This window comes from Agelaius tricolor, unplaced genomic scaffold (genome assembly GCF_023055355.1).
Source record: "Agelaius tricolor isolate 1412-34295 unplaced genomic scaffold, bAgeTri1.0.p SCAF_6, whole genome shotgun sequence".
NCBI classification, from domain to species: Eukaryota; Metazoa; Chordata; class Aves; order Passeriformes; family Icteridae; genus Agelaius; species Agelaius tricolor.
The window spans coordinates 1-22,271 of record NW_027269266.1 but is presented as its reverse complement, the minus strand read 5'-3'; the positions used below and the strand labels follow the sequence as shown (position 1 = coordinate 22,271).

The 22,271-nt window shown below is 43.1% G+C and overlaps 1 protein-coding gene across 1 annotated transcript in view; it reads right to left on the bottom strand.

Annotated features, from left to right (window-relative positions):
• The window catches only part of LOC139591323 (obscurin-like), a gene marked incomplete at its 5' end in the record, with an annotated part of 124,250 nt that extends 103,434 nt beyond the window's left edge, over positions 1–20,816 (bottom strand). The window contains 14 exons of the mRNA XM_071429887.1: positions 593–856; positions 1,145–1,408; positions 2,175–2,438; positions 5,410–5,673; positions 6,511–6,777; positions 7,652–7,915; positions 9,176–9,442; positions 10,511–10,777; positions 11,740–12,003; positions 12,961–13,227; positions 14,230–14,493; positions 15,110–15,379; positions 16,257–16,523; positions 20,544–20,816. Of these exons, the coding sequence (XP_071285988.1) occupies positions 593–856; positions 1,145–1,408; positions 2,175–2,438; positions 5,410–5,673; positions 6,511–6,777; positions 7,652–7,915; positions 9,176–9,442; positions 10,511–10,777; positions 11,740–12,003; positions 12,961–13,227; positions 14,230–14,493; positions 15,110–15,379; positions 16,257–16,523; positions 20,544–20,816 (3,726 nt within the window). The remainder of the gene's footprint in view (positions 1–592; positions 857–1,144; positions 1,409–2,174; positions 2,439–5,409; positions 5,674–6,510; positions 6,778–7,651; positions 7,916–9,175; positions 9,443–10,510; positions 10,778–11,739; positions 12,004–12,960; positions 13,228–14,229; positions 14,494–15,109; positions 15,380–16,256; positions 16,524–20,543) is intronic.
• Between the last annotated feature and the right edge of the window lie 1,455 nt (positions 20,817–22,271).

The window sequence follows — 22,271 nt, the reverse complement described above, 5'->3', positions numbered from 1 at the left end:
CCCCGTGGGCTGGAGAGAGAAAAACAAGCAGGGTGGGACTGCAGGGGCTAAAGCTGGAATGGGACAATGAACTGCAAGATGCAAATGGAGCAGAACTGATCCCAGGGAGAGAGCCCGGGAGCGCTGGTGCATTTTGGGGCCATTTTGGTTCATCTTGGGTGCAGCCCTGGCTGGGCTCTTGTGCTGCCCAAGCTGCATCCATGGAGGCCTTTGAATAAATCCCTGCTTTATTCTTTAGCTCTGTCTAATCTCTGTTCTTGGTCAGCCTTCACAAAGCATCACAAAGACCTGGAAAACCAAATCCAGCAGTGAGATAAGAAGTGCTGAGATGACAGGCCAAAGTACAAAATTTAAGGTAGAATTCGAAGGATTTATCTCAGGACAGAACATTTCATCTGCTCTAACATTTCCTGGGTGCAATTCCCTTAAACCTACAACACAGCAATGTCTCTGCAGGGAGACAGTCCTGAGCTCAGCTCCCTTTTCAGCAACACCAGACAAAAAATACAAGACCTGGACACAAGTTCACGCCAGGTGGACACTCCATGGAGGTTTTCAGAGGAACAGAAAATGGACAATAATCTGCATTTACCCTTCACTGTCAGAGAGGCCGTGCTGTGCTGCTCCCCACACACACAGGTGTAATCTCCTGCATCCTGCAGCTCTAGATCACGGATTTCCAGCTCTGCCAGGGCACCCTCCTGCCTCAGGATGTATTTTTCACTTGCCCTGAGTATTTTGTTGCCTTTCTTCCATGCCACAGCTGCAGCCTTGCTCAGCTCACAGCTCAGAGTGGCTGTTTGGCTTTCCATGGCTTGCAGGTCCTTCAGGTCTTCTTTGAAAAGGGCTGGCAGGGCTGAAGGTCACAAAATGCACAGAGGACATTAAAAATGACATGTGGCACACAGGTGACAGGAGGGGCGGGTGGTACAGAAGCAGAGAACACTTTAGGGTGGAAACAGGGTGTTTTCCTCATCATTCTGGGACATGGGACAAACCAAAAGACAGAAAAGCAGCCTGGATACAACCAGATCTTACAGAGAGTTTACAGATTTAAAGAAACAACTCAGCCACAGGTGGACACACAACCAATATCAACAAGCTGGCATAGAAACCCACAATAATACAGAGATATTATTTTTACCATGCACTATCAAGGCTGCTGTTGTCTCCTGCTCTCCACACACACACGTGTACTCTCCAGCATCTTTCAGCTCCACATCCTGGATAAGCAGCTTCCTGACCGTGCCCTCCTGCTTCATTTTGTACTTGTCACTGGCTCTGAGCAAAGTGCTGCCCTTCCTCCACTCCACGGGGGCAGCTTTGGTCAGCTCACAGCTCAGAGTGGCTGCTTGACCCTCGGTCACCTCCTCGTCCCTCAGGCTCTCCTGGATGCCTGCAGGCAGCACTGAGGATGCAATGGGAACAGGGTTAAAGGGAGCAGCAAACACAGCCTGCAGGTGAGGGCATGGCTGGGATGTCTCAGGTTTGAGCTTTTCTATTTTCACATTCTGGGCTGCTTTAGTGTGTGGGTCTGAGCTTCACATCAGGGCATGCTGAGCTCTGTGCACAGAGCAGGGAGACAAAACAATTCCTGCTCCAGCTGGGCACCAAGGACAAATGATCCAAATCTCAGCCCAGGAGCACAAACCCCGTGGGCTGGAGAGAGAAAAACAAGCAGGGTGGGACTGCAGGGGCTAAAGCTGGAATGGGACAATGAACTGCAAGATGCAAATGGAGCAGAACTGATCCCAGGGAGAGAGCCCGGGAGCGCTGGTGCATTTTGGGGCCATTTTGGTTCATCTTGGGTGCAGCCCTGGCTGGGCTCTTGTGCTGCCCAAGGTGCATCCATGGAGGAGATGCTTTTAATAAATCCCTGCTTTATTCTTTAGCTCTGTCTAATCTCTGCTCTTGGTCAGCTTTCACAAGGCATCAGGTGGGGAGGTGTCTTCAGGCTTGACCTCACATCTGCTTCAGGAATTAGGTCCTAAATCCACTTTGTACATGGAATTGAGGAAAGGTTTTACCCCTGAATCATAAAATTCATCCTCCTGGTCATACCATGCAAGGTCAGACTCAGAGGAACTGTGCACAGATAACAATGATGATGTTGATAAAAACAATTCAAACCATAATCTCAATAATGATGGCATCCAGATGGAGTTGGTCATTACCATGTACTGCCAAGGAAGCTGTGGACTGCTCCTCCCCACACACACAGGTGTAGTCCCCAGCATCACTCTGGGTCAGACTGTGGATCACCAGCTCTGCAGTGACATCCTTCTGCCTCATTTTGTATTTCTCGCTAGGTTTGAGGGCTGTGTGTCCCTTTTTCCACTCCACTGGGGCAGGTTTGGTCAGCTGGCAGTGCAGAGTCACTGCTTCACCCTCCTTGGCCTCCTCATCTCTTAACTCTTCTTTGAACAGAGCAGGAAGGGCTGGGAAACAGAGCAGCAAAGGTTCTCATGACAAGCAGCTCTCGACCACCAAAATAAACAATGTTCACCAATATCTACCCCTGCCTGGTCACTGACATGAAAATCATCTCACAGAAGGAAAATGCTGATTTGTATCATAGACAAAAAGGGTCTCGTTATTTCTTTCAGCAAATATTAAATGAATTTACTGATTGGTTTAGAGATGTATGGAAAATAAACAGCAGAAATGGGGAAACCTCATGTATGGTCAAAACTGCAACTTTCTCAGTATAATCCAACCTACAAGATTAATACAACAGGTTACACCATGATCAGGAAAAAAGCTAAAGAAAAGAAATATAATGTTTTTATTTACATTTTAAGGATGCCTTCAGACCTAGCCCAGAGTCAGGATGAGACTGAAGAGCAGAATCAGAGAGAGATCCTGAAAGTGCTTGGGTAAGAATAAAAAGGAAAGAGAAGGATGATGCAGCCACTACAGAAATCTGCCATAATTTCCACACCCCAGGTAGTTCAGGTGCTTCCTGACACCTCATCCCTTTTGGAACAACAAACAGAATTATTCAGAGTGTAAGACTGGACGGAAATGTGGCAATATGTGGAACCAATAGGGTTGGATGACGTCCACTAAGTCTTTGGAATGGGGTGGGAGCTGCATTTGGGTATAAAATAGCTAAGAAAGAGCTTGAGAGGATGGTCTCCAACTCCTGACCCAGACGAGCAAGAAATAAATAATTGAGAATAAGGATGTGGAGGATAACTGTGCAGACATTATTGTAAATAGATTAGAAGGAAGGAAAACAATGAGGGAGATGTTGGTCTGCCTCTCTTTCAGGAATGTAAATTAATAATGAGTGAACATGGGGAAAGCTGAAGTGTTTAATTCCTTTTTCTTCATTATTATTAAATGTTAGTTTTAATTAAGGAAATAATAGAAATTCTGGCTTGGAAGAGAAAAAAAAAAGGACTAGAGAATATTTAAATAAATATATTCTCAAAGCAGCTTGGTGTGATGAAATTTGTCCTGGAATTCCTAAGGTGCAGGCACAACCAATTTCAGACACTGACAGTGATACTGGAGAAATCAAAGAGTGGCTGATGTTCCTCAACTATGGAAAAAACAGAAAGTAAGAGGTGAAAAATATATTTCAGATATAAATACACACATTTAGTTCTGGTTGTGTAAACTGAGATTCTCAAATCCCAGAGAGTAAAGAAAGAAAAATCATTTGTGTAAAGTCAATGGAGCCAATAGAGCTCCAAATGTAAATGCCTGCTTTAAAATGAGCTGGAGGTCTCTTCTGATTCCCATGGTCTGAGTTTGATAGATATCCATTGACAAAAATGGGAATTTGGGAATACTCTTCAGTCTTGAAGCCTGAATCCCGTTCCTAATGCTTGTCACAGAAAAAGAGAGAGAGAAAATCTGAGAGATTATGAACTCAATTCTTTGAAAGACTCAGAGTTGCCAAGAGCTTTTCTCTTCATGAAGGAGTGGACCAGGATGATTTTTTTTTAATAGATTAGGCTTCCTTGACAGAAGGACAAACTATATGTTCTATATTATTATTATTTTAGTAAAGTTTTAACTTTGGTATCGGTGGAATTAGAGAAGGGAAGTGCTACTAATCTGAAAAGCACAGTTGCAGGATATTGAACTGGGGTTTACATTCACAATGAAAGAATGAATTGAGCAGAGTTTCTCACTAGTCTGAGTTCAGGATTATTCAGCATTTTCTTAGCAACTTGGACAATGAAATGCAAAGCTTCATTAATTTTGAAGATGATCTCAAGGTGGGAAGGGAGAAAGGGTAAAAACCCTTCTTTAAACTGGATTCAGATACTGAAGATTTGCATGAAGCAGTGGTGGAAAAATAGTCTTCAACTCAGCAAGGGCAGATGGAAAATATTTAGGAACAGTCAATAACACAAATACAAGAAGAAGCAGATCTGCAGTGAGGGATTGGGGTTACAACAGTTTGTGGAAAAAATTCAGGTGAAAAAGTTCAAGCCTGATGCAAATCAGGCTTGATTTGAGATGTGTAGCTTGGACTGTCACACTACTTCTTGGTTTAAATTTCATACAAATATTTCTCTGTTTCTATAAGAAGTAATTACTTAAGCCAGTTCAAGAAAGACATTTGTTGATATAAAGAAGAACTTTCTGGCAGTAATGATGGTGACTTGGGGCTCAAGGATGGACTGACCTGTACAACTTAATTTCAATTCTATTTTTCATGGTTAAATTGGAAGTTCAAGACTGAAGCAATCCATGTCTTATTGTAAAATACAAAGATGGGCAGAAAAGCAAAGAAATCAACTCCCTGAATTCAGACTTATTGGATTTCCAGGTGAGAAAGATGAAACTACTTCTGACTGTCCTGTGTTCATAGTGAAAACAAAGTTTCCCCTCTCTTCCATGGGAAGTTAGCAGATTAATTTGGCTGAGGATTGTGAAATATTCTCCTACTCTAATGCTGAGTATTCTGGAGTACCTGAATAAAAATCAGCATTATTCTTGGACAAAGTTACAAAGAAAATTACACTGAACCAAGTGTTCTTTTCATTACATGTTAAATTTCTTGTCAAATCCTTATGCAACTTAAAATAAAATTGTTCTTTTAAAGAGCTATGAATGTTTCTGCTGCTCCATCTGTCTAGGTTCAAGTAAAAATTGAGTAAAACAGAATTTAAAAAAAGCAAATCTGTTTGTGGCCTGACATCCTTCACCTTTACAAAGAAATACAGCCCTGCACCAACAAGAGCAAGGAGAATAAACAGGGAAAAAATTAGTAAAATCAATGGAACTAAAATCATGGTTAGAATTAGACAAAAACCACAATAAAAAGAAGGAAGTCTGTTACAAATGATGGCAAGATTAGAGGAAGAACTTGTGGAGTGTGAGTACTGAGGCTTGCAGAGGAGGAGGGACAACCATCACCCAAAACCGTCCCATTTCCGAGCCCTTTACCGTGCACTGTCAGTGCTGCTGTTGTCTTCTCCTCTCCACACACACAGGTGTACTCCCCAGCATCCCTGAGCTCCAGGGCATGCACCAGCAGCTGGGCTCTGCTGCCCTCCTGCCTCATGGTGTATTTTTCACTGGGTTTGAGCACTTTGTGCTTCTTTCTCCACTCCACGGGGGCAGCCCTGGACAGCTGGCACTGCAGAGTGGCTGTGGCACCTTCTGTGGCTTCCTCATCCCTCATCTCCTCCTGGAAGTGCACAGGCAGGGCTGGGGGGTTCAAAAGGAGCAGAATGTGGGACCATGGCAGCAGCTCCAGTAACCATTTTGTGTGGTCTGACAAGCACAAGTGATAAGCAAAGCCTTTCCTAATCAAATCCATCTGAGAACCATCAGACTGGCTTTGGAAAGCTGGAAAACACCTCATTCATAAATCAGAGAGGGTTTTTCAGGGTGAAATCCATGGTATGAAGTGAAGAACCACATCAGTCTCAACTTCAACCCTGCGTGACTGGGACCTACCTTGGATATTGCCTGCTAGAATGGAAAATCAAGCCTAACCAAAGCATCTAAATTCTATGGAAACACAAATTGTTGCAAAAAAAGTTCATAAATGAAGCTATATCTGAGGCAACAGTTTCACTTTTCCATGAGGAACCTTTAAAAGGTCCTTTCCAACCCAAACTATTCTCTAGTTTCACCTCCTACAGTGGTCTAGCAGTGCTTGACCATCAAATTATACTGAAACACTGGTAACTGTCTCAAAAACATCTCATCAAAAAATCTTCTCAGCTTTATGATTGCAACATCTTTACAACCAACACCACAATAACGGGATTTTCCATTTCTCAGCACCTACTGCTGAACATAGGGATCAAAAAAAAAGAGTTAGCACCAGGGTGAATATCTGTAATTTTTGCCATGAACCTCCAACCTGTGCCTGACACCGACCAAAGCATCCTGGAATTTACTCCCATGTCCAACCAGATTTTGCTAAACCCATCAGAAACACTTTCAAAGCTGACACTCCCACACTCTTAAAAAAACCAAAAAACTGTTTGAAAACCATCTCTAATTCATGATGTATTTCCTTGTTTTTATTTTTACCATTCACTTTGAGCGCAGCCGTGGTTTCCTGCTCTCCACAAGAGCACGTGTAATCTCCAGCATCTGCCAGGACTAAATCATGGATCACCAGCTCAGCCACCGTGCCCTGGCACCTCATGGTGAACTTGTCACTTGTCCCCAGGGTTTTGTCTCCTTTCCTCCAGGCCACAGCAGCTCCAGCTTTGCTCAGCTCACAGCAGAAAGTGGCCATGCCATGTTCTGTGCCTTCCACGTTCTTCAGCTCTTTCTTAAAGTGAGGAGGGAGGGCTGAAGATCACAGGTGAAAGAGAGCACTTTAAAATTGAGCAAACACCCTGTCTTGACTGCTCCACTGAATTAAAACACTTCAAAATGGTTTAGAATGTACAGAGCTGGGAGTTAAGGATGATTTCAGGGGAATCCCTGACTTGTGCCTTGCAAGACACCACATTCACAGAATTCACAGAATTCAGCATCTCACAATGACTTGGAAATCAGTGTTGATTTATAACAACTCTGAAAACCATAAAAGAGTGAGTTTGGACAGCTGGAAAACACCTTATTCATAAATCAGAGGATGTTTTTAATGATATGAGACATGGCATGACATGGAGAACCACACCAGTCTCAGTCCTTCAGCTCTCACTGATTTGGAAATCTATAAAACTAAAATATCAGTACTGGGAAGTATTCTTAAAAGCATTTTAAGATATAACAACAGAAAGCTGATCCCAAGATTTCAAGGAGCTATGCACAGCTTTTTCTCAAAACCAGATTAAGAATTAAAATGAACACCACGTTGTTTAAAATTAAAATTTCATCACTTTTCAACTTCATCCAAGAAAACCAAGTGAAATCTCAGTGATATGCCCTAAAGAAATTAATGAGTGAAAATACTCCAAAGTGCTATTTCTGACTTCATTTCTGACTTCCAGCTTTTCCTTATCCACTTCCAGCTTCCATCAACAGGAAAGGACTCAAAAGAATCTGTGATGCTGTTTATCAGTCCCAAAGGAAGGGCTTTCAGTGGAAGATATTCCCAGTGGTTGGAACAGCTGCCACAACATCTTAAAATAACAGAAGGGATCAAGAGCAGATTGTGATCCCACAGGAGGATCACAGATGACAATGCAGAAAATTCCTCTTAACCCAGATATTTTACCATGCACTGTCAGGGAAGCTGTGCTTGTCTTGTCTCCACACACACAGGTGTAATCTCCTGCATCTCCCTCCTCCAGGCTGTGGATTGTCAGCTCAGCAGTGGTGTCCTTCAGCCTCATTTTGTATTTTTCACTGGCTCTGAGCACCTCCTGCCCCTTCCTCCACTCCACTGGGGCGGGTTTGCTCAGCTCACACTGCAGAACAGCCGTCCTGTTTTCTGTGCCTTCCACATTGGCAAGATCTCTTTTGAACAGTGCAGGCAGAGCTATGGGGTGTAACACAAACAGAGAGGACATCAAAACCATTAACCAGACCTTGGGGAACTCAGGGCTGGGGGCTGTGGCCACTCCTTCACCACTGCAGGAAAACAAATCAGTCTGGAAAGCTGCCCCTAACAGAAAACTACTGCAGGATCCCACTGGGATAATTTCCACCATGACCTGCTTCTAACATTGACTTGTTCATATTCACCACTTCACAGCTGATTCCAATACTTGTCTCTACCTATTTCACTCTGAAATAATCTATCTTGAACATTAGTGACCTGAATTTTTATTAAAAGTCATCAGCAGGGTGACAGCACTGCTGGAGATCTCTGCCTTTCCTAACATCATAATTGATATTTCTGGTTCAGGAAAAAACCTAGTAAAATATAGCCTCAGGTGCACCTTTAACACAAAATGTACAAGGACATAATGACACTAATATCAGGATTACAGGGGTTTTTTAGCAGCATTCAACAAGTTGTCTTATGATGTGCCACTAAAATAAAATGGAAGTGACTTGCATAGGGATGAAAATGATAGGTCAAAAGAGGGGAGGAACAGAAATTCCCCCAGCTGGGAGAAAGAAGATGAAGAAAAAGTGTGCAGAAAATCTGGGAGATTAGTTTTGCCTCCTCAGTTTCCCTTTGTCTTTGGCAGCTTTTTATCCATAAGAGATACCTTAAATAAAAGCTGTTCTTCCATCTATGGGAGCTATATATGAGCTGCTCATTCTGGAAGGGCAACCAGAGCTCATCCCCATTCACCATGGCAGAGCCAGGAACAAAATTTCCCCCATCATTCCCTAAGCCAGGACCTGCAGAAAAATGCTGAGGGGTGGGGATTTATATAAGTACCATTTTCTCAGCAGAATATACCAAAATCCTGCAGAAGAGGAGTGTGGTCACTCATTCCTGAATGGAAAAACCTCTCACTGACTGAGCTCAGCAGATTTAAAGAACTTTCCTCCAGGTTAAGCATGAAAATCCACTGATGTCAGGGAGACACAATGAGAAAACCCCTGAGAACAATCTTCTGCTGGAGGTCTGCTCTCTCCTCCTCCCTGAGATGAGAAATTCTCACAGCTTTTCTTTACCCTGATATAAAGCCATCAGTTTCAAAGTGACAGACACTGGGAGATGGGATCAAACAGCACCAGCAAATCAGGAAAATGCTGCAGAATCAAAACACCAAAGCAAGAGGGAGGGAGAGAGAGAAAAGGGATGTCCTCGAGCTATCCCAACGGAGAGCGGCTTTTTTACCGTGGACTGTCAAGACAGCCGAGGTCTTCTGGTCTCCACACACACAGGTGTATTCTCCTGTGTCTTCCACCTCCAGATCTCGGATCAGCAGCTCTGCAGCTGTATCTTCCTGTCTCATCCTGTACTTTTCACTTGGTTTGAGTGCCTTGTCCCCTTTTCTCCACTCCACCGGGACGCCCACCTTGCTCAGCTCGCAGCGCAGAGTGGCTGTGGCACCGTCTGTGGCTTCCCTGTTCTTCAACCCTTCCTTGAAAAATGCAGGCAAAGCTGAAGGACAGCAATATCAGCAGTGAGATGTAGCACTCCAAAGAGTTAAAATTATGTTTGAGTTTCCTTTTCCCCTCTTATCTTGAACTTGATTTATCAACACAAGAATAGAGATTCTCATGGGTCTCCATGAATCAGCGTTGGGAAAGAAATGTCATCACCAGGAGAGGATTTAATGCTTGCAGTAATCCATAGAGGTATTTTACACAAATCAATACAAATAGAGTTCAAAACACCATTTTTTTTCCCTGTGAAATTTCAATCAAAAAGAACAAACATGAATTTGAAATTTCTGGAAAGAAAATGGTTTTCTTTTATGACTTTTTAAACCACAATGGGAGGATGTTTGCTGTTTCCACATACTTAAGCAAACAAAGAGACATTTTACAATTTTTTTTAAAAATGAAACACTGGAGTTTCATTTTAAATGTCAGTTTGAAATGAAATTGTTCATTTCAATACATGGTGGGAAAACAAGCATTTTCACCTGAACTGACATACCCTTTCAAAGATGTCAGGTTCAGTAAAAATCAAAGTTCTCCCTGAGAATGATTGTCCTTTGGAAGTTCTGGGCTTGTTTTACACAGAACACCAACTGAATTCCATGACAACTGGGCTGTAAGCATAAAAGCACTTTGTTGTCTCAGGAATGGAGTATGGGCATAAGATTCCACAGAATAACCTAATCTTTTGGAATTTTATGAAAACTTAAAATCCCTAAGACATAATCCCTTTGAAGCCACCCATTTTTGTCTTGAGCACAACGGGGGGGGGGGGGGGGGGGAGGTCTAATAAAGAACCTTTCAATGGAAAAGCAAAATGAAGACCCCTAATTAAAAGAGTGGCAGCAACCCTGGTTGCTTTACTCTGAGCTTGGACACCAATATCCCTGTCATGCCACAAATTCCAGCTGCATGGATGCCAATGGATGCATTTCACTGGCATTGGTGAGCTGTGGATAAAGATCTGGCTGAAGAAGGAGATGGGAGGGTAACCAGGGGTCTGCCCAAAGGAACAGAGAAATCAGGGTAGTTACTTTCAGGATGTGCCTTGTTTTGTTTGTTTTACCATGAACTGTTAAAACTGCCATGGTCTGCTGGTCTCCACACACACAGGAATAATTCCCAGCATCCGCCGTGTCTAGATTTTGGATTGTAAGCTCAGCCACGACACCTTCCCGCCTCATTTTGTATTTGTCACTCGGCTTGAGGGTCTTGAAGCCCTTCTTCCACTCCACGTTAGCAGCAGCCTTGTTCAGCTCACAGCTCAGGGAGACACTTTTTCCCTCAGTGGCTTCTTTGTCCGCGAGTCCCTTGGTGAAAAGAGCAGGCAGGACTGCAGAGCAAACACGGACATGGCATCAACCCTGGGAAAGCCTGAATCCATGACTCAATCCCTCTCTTATCTCCCTGGAGCCACCAGACCTTCTTGGTCTCCTCCAGGATTTAGTTCCTCCATAATTTTTCTCCAGCCTCTGACCCTTCAAAAGGGTTAACCCTTCAAAAGATAATTCAGTCTAATTTTTTTTTTCTGTCCTCACGTTTTAAAACTTTCTTTAAAACTTTCTTCAAATTCAAATCTATCTTCAAATTAGTTGACAAATCAACCACCCTTTACTTTATACACCATAAAATCAAGGACAAAAAATTAGAGGCTGTATTTCAATATGAGAGCCAGAGCATTTTGCTTCCTTTGAGAAAAGCAGGAATTCTACAGAAGGGCCTGATTCATGGCACTGTCTGAATTTTTATAAACAAGAGTCCCTTAAAGCAGAGCAGTTGCAAACATGCTGTCAGGCTTTTGCAGAAATAAAATATTTGCTTGGGAAGTATTAAGCCAAAATTGGTTTAAAAAAAAGAGTTGGGAATAGCAGGAGCATTAAAAGCCTATTTTTTATTAAGACTGTCCTTGTGTAGCATCATACATTAATGAAAACTTGTTCCTCTTAGGAGCAACAAGTGCCATGGTCTCAGTAATGAAAAATCAGTATTATTCCCACTTTTAGGTCAGTTGCTATGGGAAAACTTCTAAACAAGAAGCTATTCTGGACTAGGGAGGTTTGTGTTGAGTTGGGGACCTGTTCTCCACTTGTCTTTTGACTAAAGCACCTTGGAAGCACATCAAGAAGGCATCAGGTGAAAGGAGGAAAAGAGAGAAGGAAGAAAGGATAGGAAAATTAATCAGCAGAAAGAAGGATTGGAAGTACACAGGGATCAGAGGAAGCAGAAGTAAGAGAGGAAGTGATCTTGGAATTACACAGGCTGGCTTGGAACATGCGCTGAGAATTTCTTTTTTACCATTTACTGCCAGAGCAGCCGTAGTCTGTCGGTCTCCACACACACAGCTGTAATCCCCAGCATCTGCCAAGTCCAAATCCTGGATTGTCAGCTCCACAAAGGGACCTTCCTGCTCTATTTTGTACTTTTCACTTGGCTTGACCACCATGTTCCCCTTTTTCCACTCAACTGGGGCTGGTTTGCTCAGTTTGCAGTGCAAAGTGACTGCCTCCCCCTCTGTAGCTTCCTTGTTCATCAGTTCTTCTTGGAAGAGGACAGGCAAGGCTGAAGGATGCAACACCAACAGAGAAGGAATCAGCACCAGAATGAAATGCACTGGAGTTACTGGGCTGCACTGTGTACACTCAATCAAATATGCTCTGTTTCTAGGTGGGTGCAATTGAAAAAGGTAAAGGTAAAACCTCCTAGAGGGGAGAGAAATTAAACAATATACAACATACAGGTGCTGTCTCAAGGCAAAGAAAAAGCACAAGGGAATATTCCCTAATAGGGCAATTCTCTGGCACTACAGAGCCAAGAGCTCTAAGAAAACCCCAAGAAATCACACTCTGGTTGGCCAGGAATGCTGCCCAAAACTGCTAGGTTTGTGTGGGAATCCTTAAAATCAGAGGGTTTTGGGAAAGTTACAAAAGGCAGGCCTCAGAGACAGCAGAACTGTGATTAGAGCTGAGCAGCAGCCATGAGACTGGTCAGCAGAAAAATTATGTAAGAAGTAGAAAAGTAAGGACAAATAGAACAATGGTCCGTGTATTAATGCTTGTCTAGAATAACCTCCTAAGCTGCAAAAAAGTTTATCTAGTGAGATATAGTTAGGAAGTTCTAGGCTTAATAATGGAGCTCTAGGAAGTTCTAGGCTTAATAATGGAGCTCTGTGCATTGTGTTTTAAGGCTTACAGGCAGGTATTGTATTTGAAATAAGCAAGCATTGTTTTAACCAAAGGTACCTGTGCTTACAGTGGTTGGATGGAACTACTGTCAATGAGCTTTTGCTTTGTGTGATTGGTCAAAAAACTTATAAAGTGAGTTGTAACATTAAGTTCTTGGTCTGCTGCCTGGGATGTGAGCTGTTGACATTTTCCCATTGTCATAGCCATGGAATGAGACTGATGCTGGAAAATAAAACAGCTCAAGGCACGTTCCTAGCACTCCCATCCTGTTTGTGATTTGTATTGGCCGGCAATACGTTTGGGCTGTAAAGAGCAATGTGTGTAGGAGGGTTACCATTCACTCTCAAAGCAGCTGTGCTCTCCTGCTCTCCACACACACAGGTGTAGCTCCCAGCATCCGTCAGGTCCAGGTCATGGATCACCAGCTCGACAAAGCGCCCTTCCCGCCGTGTTTGGTACTTCCCGCTCGCGACCAGCTCCTTCCCATCCTTCCTCCAGCGCACGGAGCCGCCCGCCCGGCTCAGCTCGCACTGCAGCGTCGCCGTCCCGCTCTCCGTGGCCTCCTCGTTCCTCAGCTCTTGTTTGAAATGGACTGGCAGGGCTGAGAGATGCACAATGGAAAGGGGTTGCCACCCTAGACCCCACTCAGAGGTTGAGGTGTGATTTATCGTGTGTCTGCCTAAGCCTTACTCCAACACCCTTATCCCTTAAGTGTGGCAGTTGTATTTTCTGGAAAAATCCCTTTGCCAGGATTTTCTCCTGGGAAGATGAGAAGCCTCAGAGGAAAAGGAAAACAATATTATCTCATTTGCTTCTCATGTGTTGTGCTTACATGTGGAATATATTTGGAGATTATTTACCCACAGGTGGTTGTTTCATTTGTTTCATGTGAATTGTTTTGACTTAATGACCAATCATGGTCAAGCTATGTCGAGGCTCTGAAAAGAGTCAGGAGTTTTCATTATTATCTTTTTAGCCTTCTGTAAGTATCCTTTAAGTATCCTTTTATACTTTCTGTAAGTATCCTTTCTGTATTCTTTAGTATAGTTTAGTTTAGTATTCTTTCATATATTATAGTAACATAAAATAATAAATTAACCTTCTAAGAACATGGAGTCAGATTCATCATTCCTTCCTGACACAGGGCACCCTGCAAATACAATACTTAAGCACATCCTGTCTTTTTTCATGGGTGGTAAAAGAAATTCTCTACTGAACTGTTCTGTGGGAATCAACAAAAGCATGATCTTGGCTGAGATCACGCATAAAGAGAGACAAACTCATTCTCATCGTTACACATGATGAACCCTTTGAAACAGAAAATCCTAAGGAATCTTATATTTCCATGCCAATTCAGGCAAACACACATGCAGGACAACATCCTTCACTCAAAGGAAGGTGAGAAGACAACACAACACACACATCCAACACGGGGTACAATGAAGAGAGAGACTGGGGACAGAAGTGACACGAGCAAGTGGATGGAAGAAAGCAGTGGAAGCAGTACATGAAGGAAGTTGTTGTGAGGGAAAGTACAGAGAGGAGGAGGAAAGAGGTGGACAAAAACATTCCAGAGTTTCACAGGTTATTTCTGCCTTTTTACCATTCACTGACAAAGCTGCTGTGGTTTTTTGGTTCCCCACTAGACATGAATAGTCTCCAGCATCCTTTGGCTCCAGGTCATGGATCAGCAGCTCAGCCACGGTGCCCTCCTGCCTCATCTTGTACTTGTTACTGGCCCGGAGAAGAGTTTGCCCCTTCCTCCACTCCACGGGGGCCTCTGTGCCCAGCTGGCACCTCAGGGTGGCTGTCCCACCTTCCACAGCTTCCACGGGCTTCAGCTCTTCCTTGAAGAGCATGGACACAGCTGAGGAGTGAAGCATTCCCAGTTTACTTTCAGGCGCATCGTCACCACCTGGTGACCCCACACTTCAAGGACTTAAAGTCAACACAAATTCAAATTCTCTTGGCACACACAGAAAAGAAGCTCTGACCTACCTGCACCTCCAGGAGTCTGCTGATATTTACAGTAGAAACAAGAGTTTTGTACCAAATAAAAAAAGAACAATTGTTTCCTAATAATTAGAATACCAAAATAATTATCCTTCTGCTGCCCAAAGTTGGTCACGGACATGTAAAAACTTGTTGAGAAAGTGGAGAGAAGAATGGAGTGTTCTTCCATAAAAGGTGTAGCTGAGACCCTTCTTACCTCTTGGCTTAGAGCTTGGACAGTCACCTCTATCCAAAGCATAAGAGACATCTCATAGGGAAGAAAAGATATTATTTTATCAAGTACCCTTGATTGATACATTTTAGCATGAAATTATCACCCCAAAAAACAAAGAACATAACGGACCCAGCCAGAGCTGCCTTTTGTTTGTGCTGATCCTTGTCCTCCTGAGCACTCTTTGAAAGTGCCCATGGTTAGCAGGACCATGGCAAGAACAACAACAAATGGTGACAAGCAGGTGTCTCATTCCTACCATGGATTTGGACTTGGGCTGTGGTCTGCTGGTCTCCAGTGTCACAGGTGTATCTTCCCGCATCTTCTGGCTCTGCATTATGAATCACCAGCTCTGCCACTGTCCCCTTCTGCTTCATTTCATATTTGGCACTTGCCTGGAGCATGGCTTCTCCCTTCTTCCACACCACCGTGGTGGCATCGGCTTTTGTGAGTTCACAGCGCAAGGAGACGGATTTCCCTTCTTCCACAGCCGTGTTCTCCAGGGCTTGTTTGAAAAGCACAGGCACAGCTGGAACACAGAGCCAGGGGTTAGGACAGGCCCTCCTGATCTGCTCTACATCAAGTCCTCCCATGAGAGCTGTCACCTCTTAAATCCAGGCCTTTTCCAAATGAGCAGAGCAGCCCTAGGCCCTCCACTGGCTGTGTGGCACAAGGAGATTCTGCCTGGGAGCAGGAATAAATCTCTCCCTCTGATGTTACCATCTCACTGTGGATTCCTAGAAATGTGGGGCAAGTTTCTTTTATTTTTAAAAAGGACCTTTTCAGATTCCTCTGGGCACCATCTGCTAATGAATTCCCTGCTCCTGCAGGGCTCTGAAATAACATTCATATCCTATATTTCTCCTGTTTTCTGCTTCAGCACACACTGCTAAAGGCAGTGCATTTGTTTAAGGGCAGTGGAGAGTGGAGATGCCACCTAAGAGTCTTTGAAAGGATGTTTTGGGGAGCCTGGAGTCTATTAATTACTTGTTCACCTTCAATTTTTGAGGGATTGGATTTATGTTTTCACATCCTTGTGCTCCAGTACTAGTGGTCTCCACTCCAACTCCAGTTTTAATACAGCCATATGAAGCAGCTGATAGGGCAGGAACTACAGCACAGAGAAAATTAATCCTCTGCACTTAATTTTCTTTTATTTTTTCCCCCCAGTGGACAGTTACAGACTGAAAACCCCAGACACAGAATATGAAATCACATGAATGAAATACATCCAGGTGCCTACAAGGTGCAATATTACCTTTAAATTTTACTTATTAAGGATGGCGCTGCGACAAGAACAATGAAGTGTTCTGTGATTTTTATTTACTAGATCTAATGAAGTGTTATGTGATTTTTGTTTAATTAAGCACCTGATTAAGTGTGGCAATGCCTCAAATTGTACCCACCATTCACTTTGACCTGAGCAGTGGTTTTCAGTTCCCCAGCACTGCAGGTGTAGTCCCCAGCATCTACAGATTTCACATCTCGAATGATAAGCTCTGCCACAGTCCCATGCTGCTTAAATTCATACTTCTCACTGGCATAGAGAACAGTGTCTCCCTTCATCCACTTCACTGGGGTACCAGGTTTGCTGAGCTCACAGGTCAGCCTGACCTGCTTTCCTTCCTTGGCTTCTTCATTTTGGAGCTCTTGCTTGAAGAGAACTGGTGTTTCTGAAAGGAGGAGTAACAGAAATGTTAAAAGAAACATGTGAGGTTGGAAATTACTTTTCTCTTTTAGAATCAGACTTTGTTTTTGAGGCAGAAATCCACAGGAATGAAAAAGCAAAGAGTAAACAGATGCTGACATCTCACATCTGGCTGCCAGCACTTTACAGCAGAAAAAAACCAAAACCTGAGGCCAGATGCTTATTTTCTTTTTAATCACTGTCTGCACTGCTGAGGATGCTGCTGCTCTTACTGCTTTTTATTAACATCAGTGGCAGATGCTGCACTGCAGCTAATGACACAAACTGTCCTGCTGATGGCTGCTCAGAGCTGGACCACCAGCACAAAAAACATAAAACTCCACTGAGGTCAACTCACACACAACACAGAGCACACAGAGGAATGGCAAAGCACTTTCTGTTGTGAGCAGCAGTATTGATTTCTCATCTTAAAAAACCCCTACAGTGTATTTTTTTTTTATCCAGCATTAATACAGATATAAAACCAGCACAGAGCAAACACAGAGAGGGAAGCACAGCTGAACGTGGCAGGGTCCCTGTGGAGATTCCCCCGCAGGCTCTGCCACAGCCTGGGCTTCAAGGCTTTAAGGTGAGCTTGTGCAGGGAAGGCACTTTTGGGGGAAAACAAACTCAACTGAAATGTTCAGATAAGGAAAAAATAAATTCTTCTTGAATTATGCTGTCTTAAGAATATACAAGTCAGCTACTGCACAAAACCTGTGGCTGTTGGAAATCTACACCCCATTATCCTGTTCCCCTTTTACCTCCAGTTTGGGACACTCAGTGTCACATGACTACTGAATTTCTATTTTCTATTTCTGCATTCTGCTGTTCTGATGTGACCCTGACAGATAAAGGAAAGTTTTCCAACAGTGAAATTCCTTGTAGACATCCTTATGACTTGACTCCCTTAACCTGAATCCGTGTGTTTAAATCCTCAGTCCATCCACACCCTTCTCTGTGAGGGGAAACATGGGGCTGTTGTGGGAAAATTACAAAGGTGGCTCTTTTCTGACAGAAAATTGTTCATCCAGGTCATACTGGAGTCAACACAGATCTTTTTGTAATGGATAATTGGGAGAATATCCTTGTGCTACAGAAAGACAGAAAATCAGGATCATTAACAACCAGTCCTTCTTCATTGCATCATCAAGGTCTTCTCTTTCTTGCACACCCTCAAGTTGGTTCTTTGTGCTCTAGAAAAATCCTATGAGCAGCCTGACCTCCCACTTGGTGCTCTGGGGTCCAGGTTGACCATTCCAGCAACCCAAATCCTTTTTTTGTTCATGCTGACTTCCCTAATCCAGACACAGCTTCTGATCAGTCCACCCCAGGTGTGCAACACCAGCTGCACACAGGACATCCTGTGCTCTGGATGAACCCAGCCTGTGCCTGTAAAATCCTCCCTGTACCTGCCCAAACTTGCTCAGGGCAATGATTTAATTCACAGAGAGATTTAACCCACAGAGGCAGGAGCAATTATAAGAGGATATTTGATGAACCTGGTTCTCACCTGGATGAGACCCGACCCATACCCAACTCAGAGTTAAAAGACTCACCTAAGAAGAGAACTTCTGCCTCAGCCCAGACAACAGCCCTTTAGATCACAGAACCCTTTGGGTTGGAAGGGCCCTTTAAAGCTCATCTATTCCAACCCCCCTGCCATGTCCCCAGGTATCTTCAACCAGACCAGGCAGCTCAGAACCCTATCCTGATCTTCAGTGTTCCCAGGGATGGAGAATCTACCACCTCTCTGGCAAAATCCTATAGTGTTTTACCACCCTCATTGCAAAAAACTTCTTCCTTACATCTGTGGAATTCACATTTTCTGAAAAATCTCTTCACCCAGGGTTTTTCTTCTGGGAAGCTGAGAAGACTCAGAGAAAAGGAAAACAATAATTATGTGATTTGCTTCTCCTGTGTTGTGCTCCTTTAGAATGTATTTGGAGATTGTTTTATTGGATTCTGCTGTGAATTATTTTGTCTCATTGGCCAATCAGGGCCAAGCTGTGTCAGGACTCTGAAAAGAGTCAGGAGTTTTCATTATTATCTTTTTAGCATTCTGTCTGTATCCTTTCTGTATTCTTTAGTATACTTTAGTATAGTATTCTTTTATATAATACAGTATCATAAAATAATAAATTAGCCTTCTGAGAACATGGAGTCAGATAAATCATTGCTTCCTGCCAGAGGGCACCCCACAAACACAATATTGCTTTCAATTAAATTAATTTTTTACTTTAAACCATCTCCCCATGTCCTATCAAGCAGGAGAGCACCTCCTGCCCGCTGATGCTCTTTGGGTGCATTGCTCTGAATAAACCTGGCTGCCTAAAGCAATTGCACAGACAAATGTGGGGCTGTGAGCTCCCTCCTTGGGGAGAGCCATCACTGGAGACAGCTCCAGGAGGTGATCCATCCTTTCTGGGGATTACCTCTCAGCCTGGGGTGTTCTGCTGCTGCTCTCTTTTTGGGGTTTGGAATGAGAGGATTCATGTACCTTCCAACCCAAAGCATTCTAGAATTCCATGATTCTCAGAGGCACTAAAGCTCCTCAGAGCTGGAGCCAGATCAGATTTTGATTCTCCTGTTTCACATTCTGCCACCTCTCTGGCTGCTGTTCCAGATGACTTGATGAGAACCACTTCAGTGCACACCACAAGGTTCCTTTTCAGTGTAGTTTCATGTTTTTCATTCCAATTAATTACTCTAGGACCAAAATCACCCCAACAGTTTTTACCCTTGACAATAATAATTGCACCCCTTTTGGCTGCTCCAGCCACACACACATCTGTCACTGTCTCTTTCTTCTGCCCCGTGAATGACAAGCTTGGCTCCAAACCCTGACTGCCTGATGTTACATTTGGAAGAATTCCCAAGGCTCTTCCCATCTTTTCACCACTTCTCAGGGCTGTCTGACTGGAGGTTTCACACTGAAGGCTCACATCTCCTCCCTCAGCGACTTTCAGCATCAACCAGCTCCTTTGTGGAGACACAGGGGCTTCTCCAAATTCATATAAAAAACATCTGGCATGGTTCAGAAGAGGAGTGGATTCTCAGATCACAAGTAATCTTTGAGATTTGGATCCAGGATTGCTTGTGTCAGGGTAAGTAACAGATAATTTGGTGTTTGTGACTATAAAGCCCTCAGGGAGGCACCAGTGATGTTCTGAAGTGTCGTTTAACTGTTAAATGATATCTGGGAGAAACTGAGAAGAAAATATTCCTGCTGAAGAACATCAATATTCACCCTTTTGCAAATAAAACCTTTCATTTGCTCTCAAGAAAAAGAAATCCATTTGCGTTTCTGCAGCTTAACAAAATTTGGGCAAATTTTCCACTTTTGTAAAAAGAAATTTTCTTTGAAGTAAATGTGGTTCATCTGAAAAAAAAAATGACATTATGATCTGACACAGTGGAGACTGTGTGTTTAAAATCTCTGGGCCATGAGAAGTATTATATTTCCAGTCAGGAAACATCTCTCCAATCCACATTCTTGGGCTGTCTGCCATTCATTTCATTCATTTATCTTTGCTACCAAACACTGCAGTTTTACCTCAGTTTAACTCCTCCAGAGAAAACAATCCATCGTCAACAACGAATAGCAGAGAACACATGCAGTATTTCCTTTCAAACAATGAAAACTGAATTTAAAACTTACTGGTTGCCCTTTTTTTTTTTTTATTGAATTAATTGATGCTCCTCATGAATCATCACCTTATCAGCTTGAGGAAAACTGAACGGGGCATCCACTGTACCATCACAGCATTAATAACATTCCCATCTAAATCAAATAAACACTCCAAGAGTTGTCCAGGATTACAAAGAGTTCATTCTCCAGCCATAATTTCATTATATAATTAATGTTATTCTTGAAAATGCACAGATATACAATGATGGTGCTAAATTTGTAGCATTTTTGCTCCTCATTTTTTCCACCTACCCACATTAACCCCGCTTATTTCCACTCAGCATTTCTCTCCTGCAGTTGTGATGATGGATTTACCTTTAACAACCAAACTGGCAGAGGTTTTCTTATCACCAGCTTCAAATGTAATGACCCCCGAGTCCTTCAGTGAGAGCTTTCTCAGCGTCAGCAGGTGATATCCACCAGGCTGGGACTGGATCTCATTAAGTTCATTGGTATGGAGTGGGGTTTTATCCAAAAACCACTGCACTCTGCTATAGTCTACGGGAGAGATTCTGCACTTGAACATGGCAGATTCTCCTTCTAACACAGTGACATCCTCCAGGTCTTCTGTTATTAGCACTTTCTGGCCTGAAAGGAACATAAATATATCAATTACTGCGATCTTCAGTTTCCGGTGTGAAAATCGACGTGGGAAAGCTCCCAAGATTTCCCACGTGAGCATTTCAAGTGAGAAACACATTCATGACAGAGAAGAAGATTGAAACAGAATTCCCCCAATATTGACCACAAAACCCACTCACAGGAAGATAATATATACAAGACAGACACCAAAATAGGGCAAAGACAGCTTTGAAGCACCAGAAAACATAAAGCAGAACAAGTAGCCAGGACAATGCAAATCCAGGGCTGTAAATTTTCTCCTAATGAAATCCTTGGAAAGCTTGGAGTCTCTGACAGCGTTACTGGGCTCTAAATATCACCAAGAAATTATCTCTCCCTTGACAACCTGGCTGATTTTCTACAGCAAAAATAACTTCCTTTCTATGGGATAGGACCACTGATCCCACACTTCTTTGAGTTCAGCCCAATCCCTAATACAGTGGGAAATGGAGAAAATGTCTGAGTGTGGATTTGGTAAAAAAACCTCAAAACATCTGCCCTGAAAACTTCCATGTATACATAGATACATCCCTAACTAAAAATAAATATATAAACACACATAAAAAGATAACCTCACTATAAATAGATATAAAATAAGGTTAGCACTGTATACAAAAATATCTCTGATGTTCCTCCTACTTATAAAACCAGCACAGGGATGTTTTACTTGAATGTTCATGACAGATAAGTGTTTTTTCCATTCAGAAAAGCTGCTGTTAAAAACCTCAGAGTGAATTTAGACAGCTCAGAGCCTGAGATTATGATGGGGATTAAACACATTTCTTTGCTTCTTGAGGATGCTGTAGCAGATGATCAGAGGAGGAGTCTGACTTTACCCCATTGTCTTTAAAAACTACAACAATTAGCAAGTGGACGCTGCTGCTCCATCTCCATCTGATCATTCTTGAATCATTTCTCCAGAGGGCAGGGTTACGTGGGATATTGGGAAGGAATTCTTCCCTGTAAGGGTGGGAGACCCTGGGAAGCTGTGGCTGCCCCTGGATCCCTGGCAGTGTCCAAGGCCAGGATGGACAGGGCTTGGAGCACCCTGGGATAGTGGAAGGTGGAACTGGATGATCTTTAAGGTCCCTTTTAACCCAACCCATGCCATGGACATTTTATTTTTCCACCACCTTTTAGGAACCACTCCTGGAAGAAGAATCAAGGGGTATGGAGAAAAGCCTGAAGGCAAGATAGTTTTCCCTCATCCAACAGCAGGCACTGTGCATCACATCCATTTTATGTTCACACAGGAACACCAATCTCTCCCCTCACATGAGCCTTTAAATCACACCCAAAATACTCCAGGTGTAATTGCTCCAACCTGCTCTACATGTTTTTTATGTTCACACAGGAACACCAGTCTCTCCCCTCACATGAGCCTTTAAATAACACCCAAAATATTCCAGGTGTAATTATGGT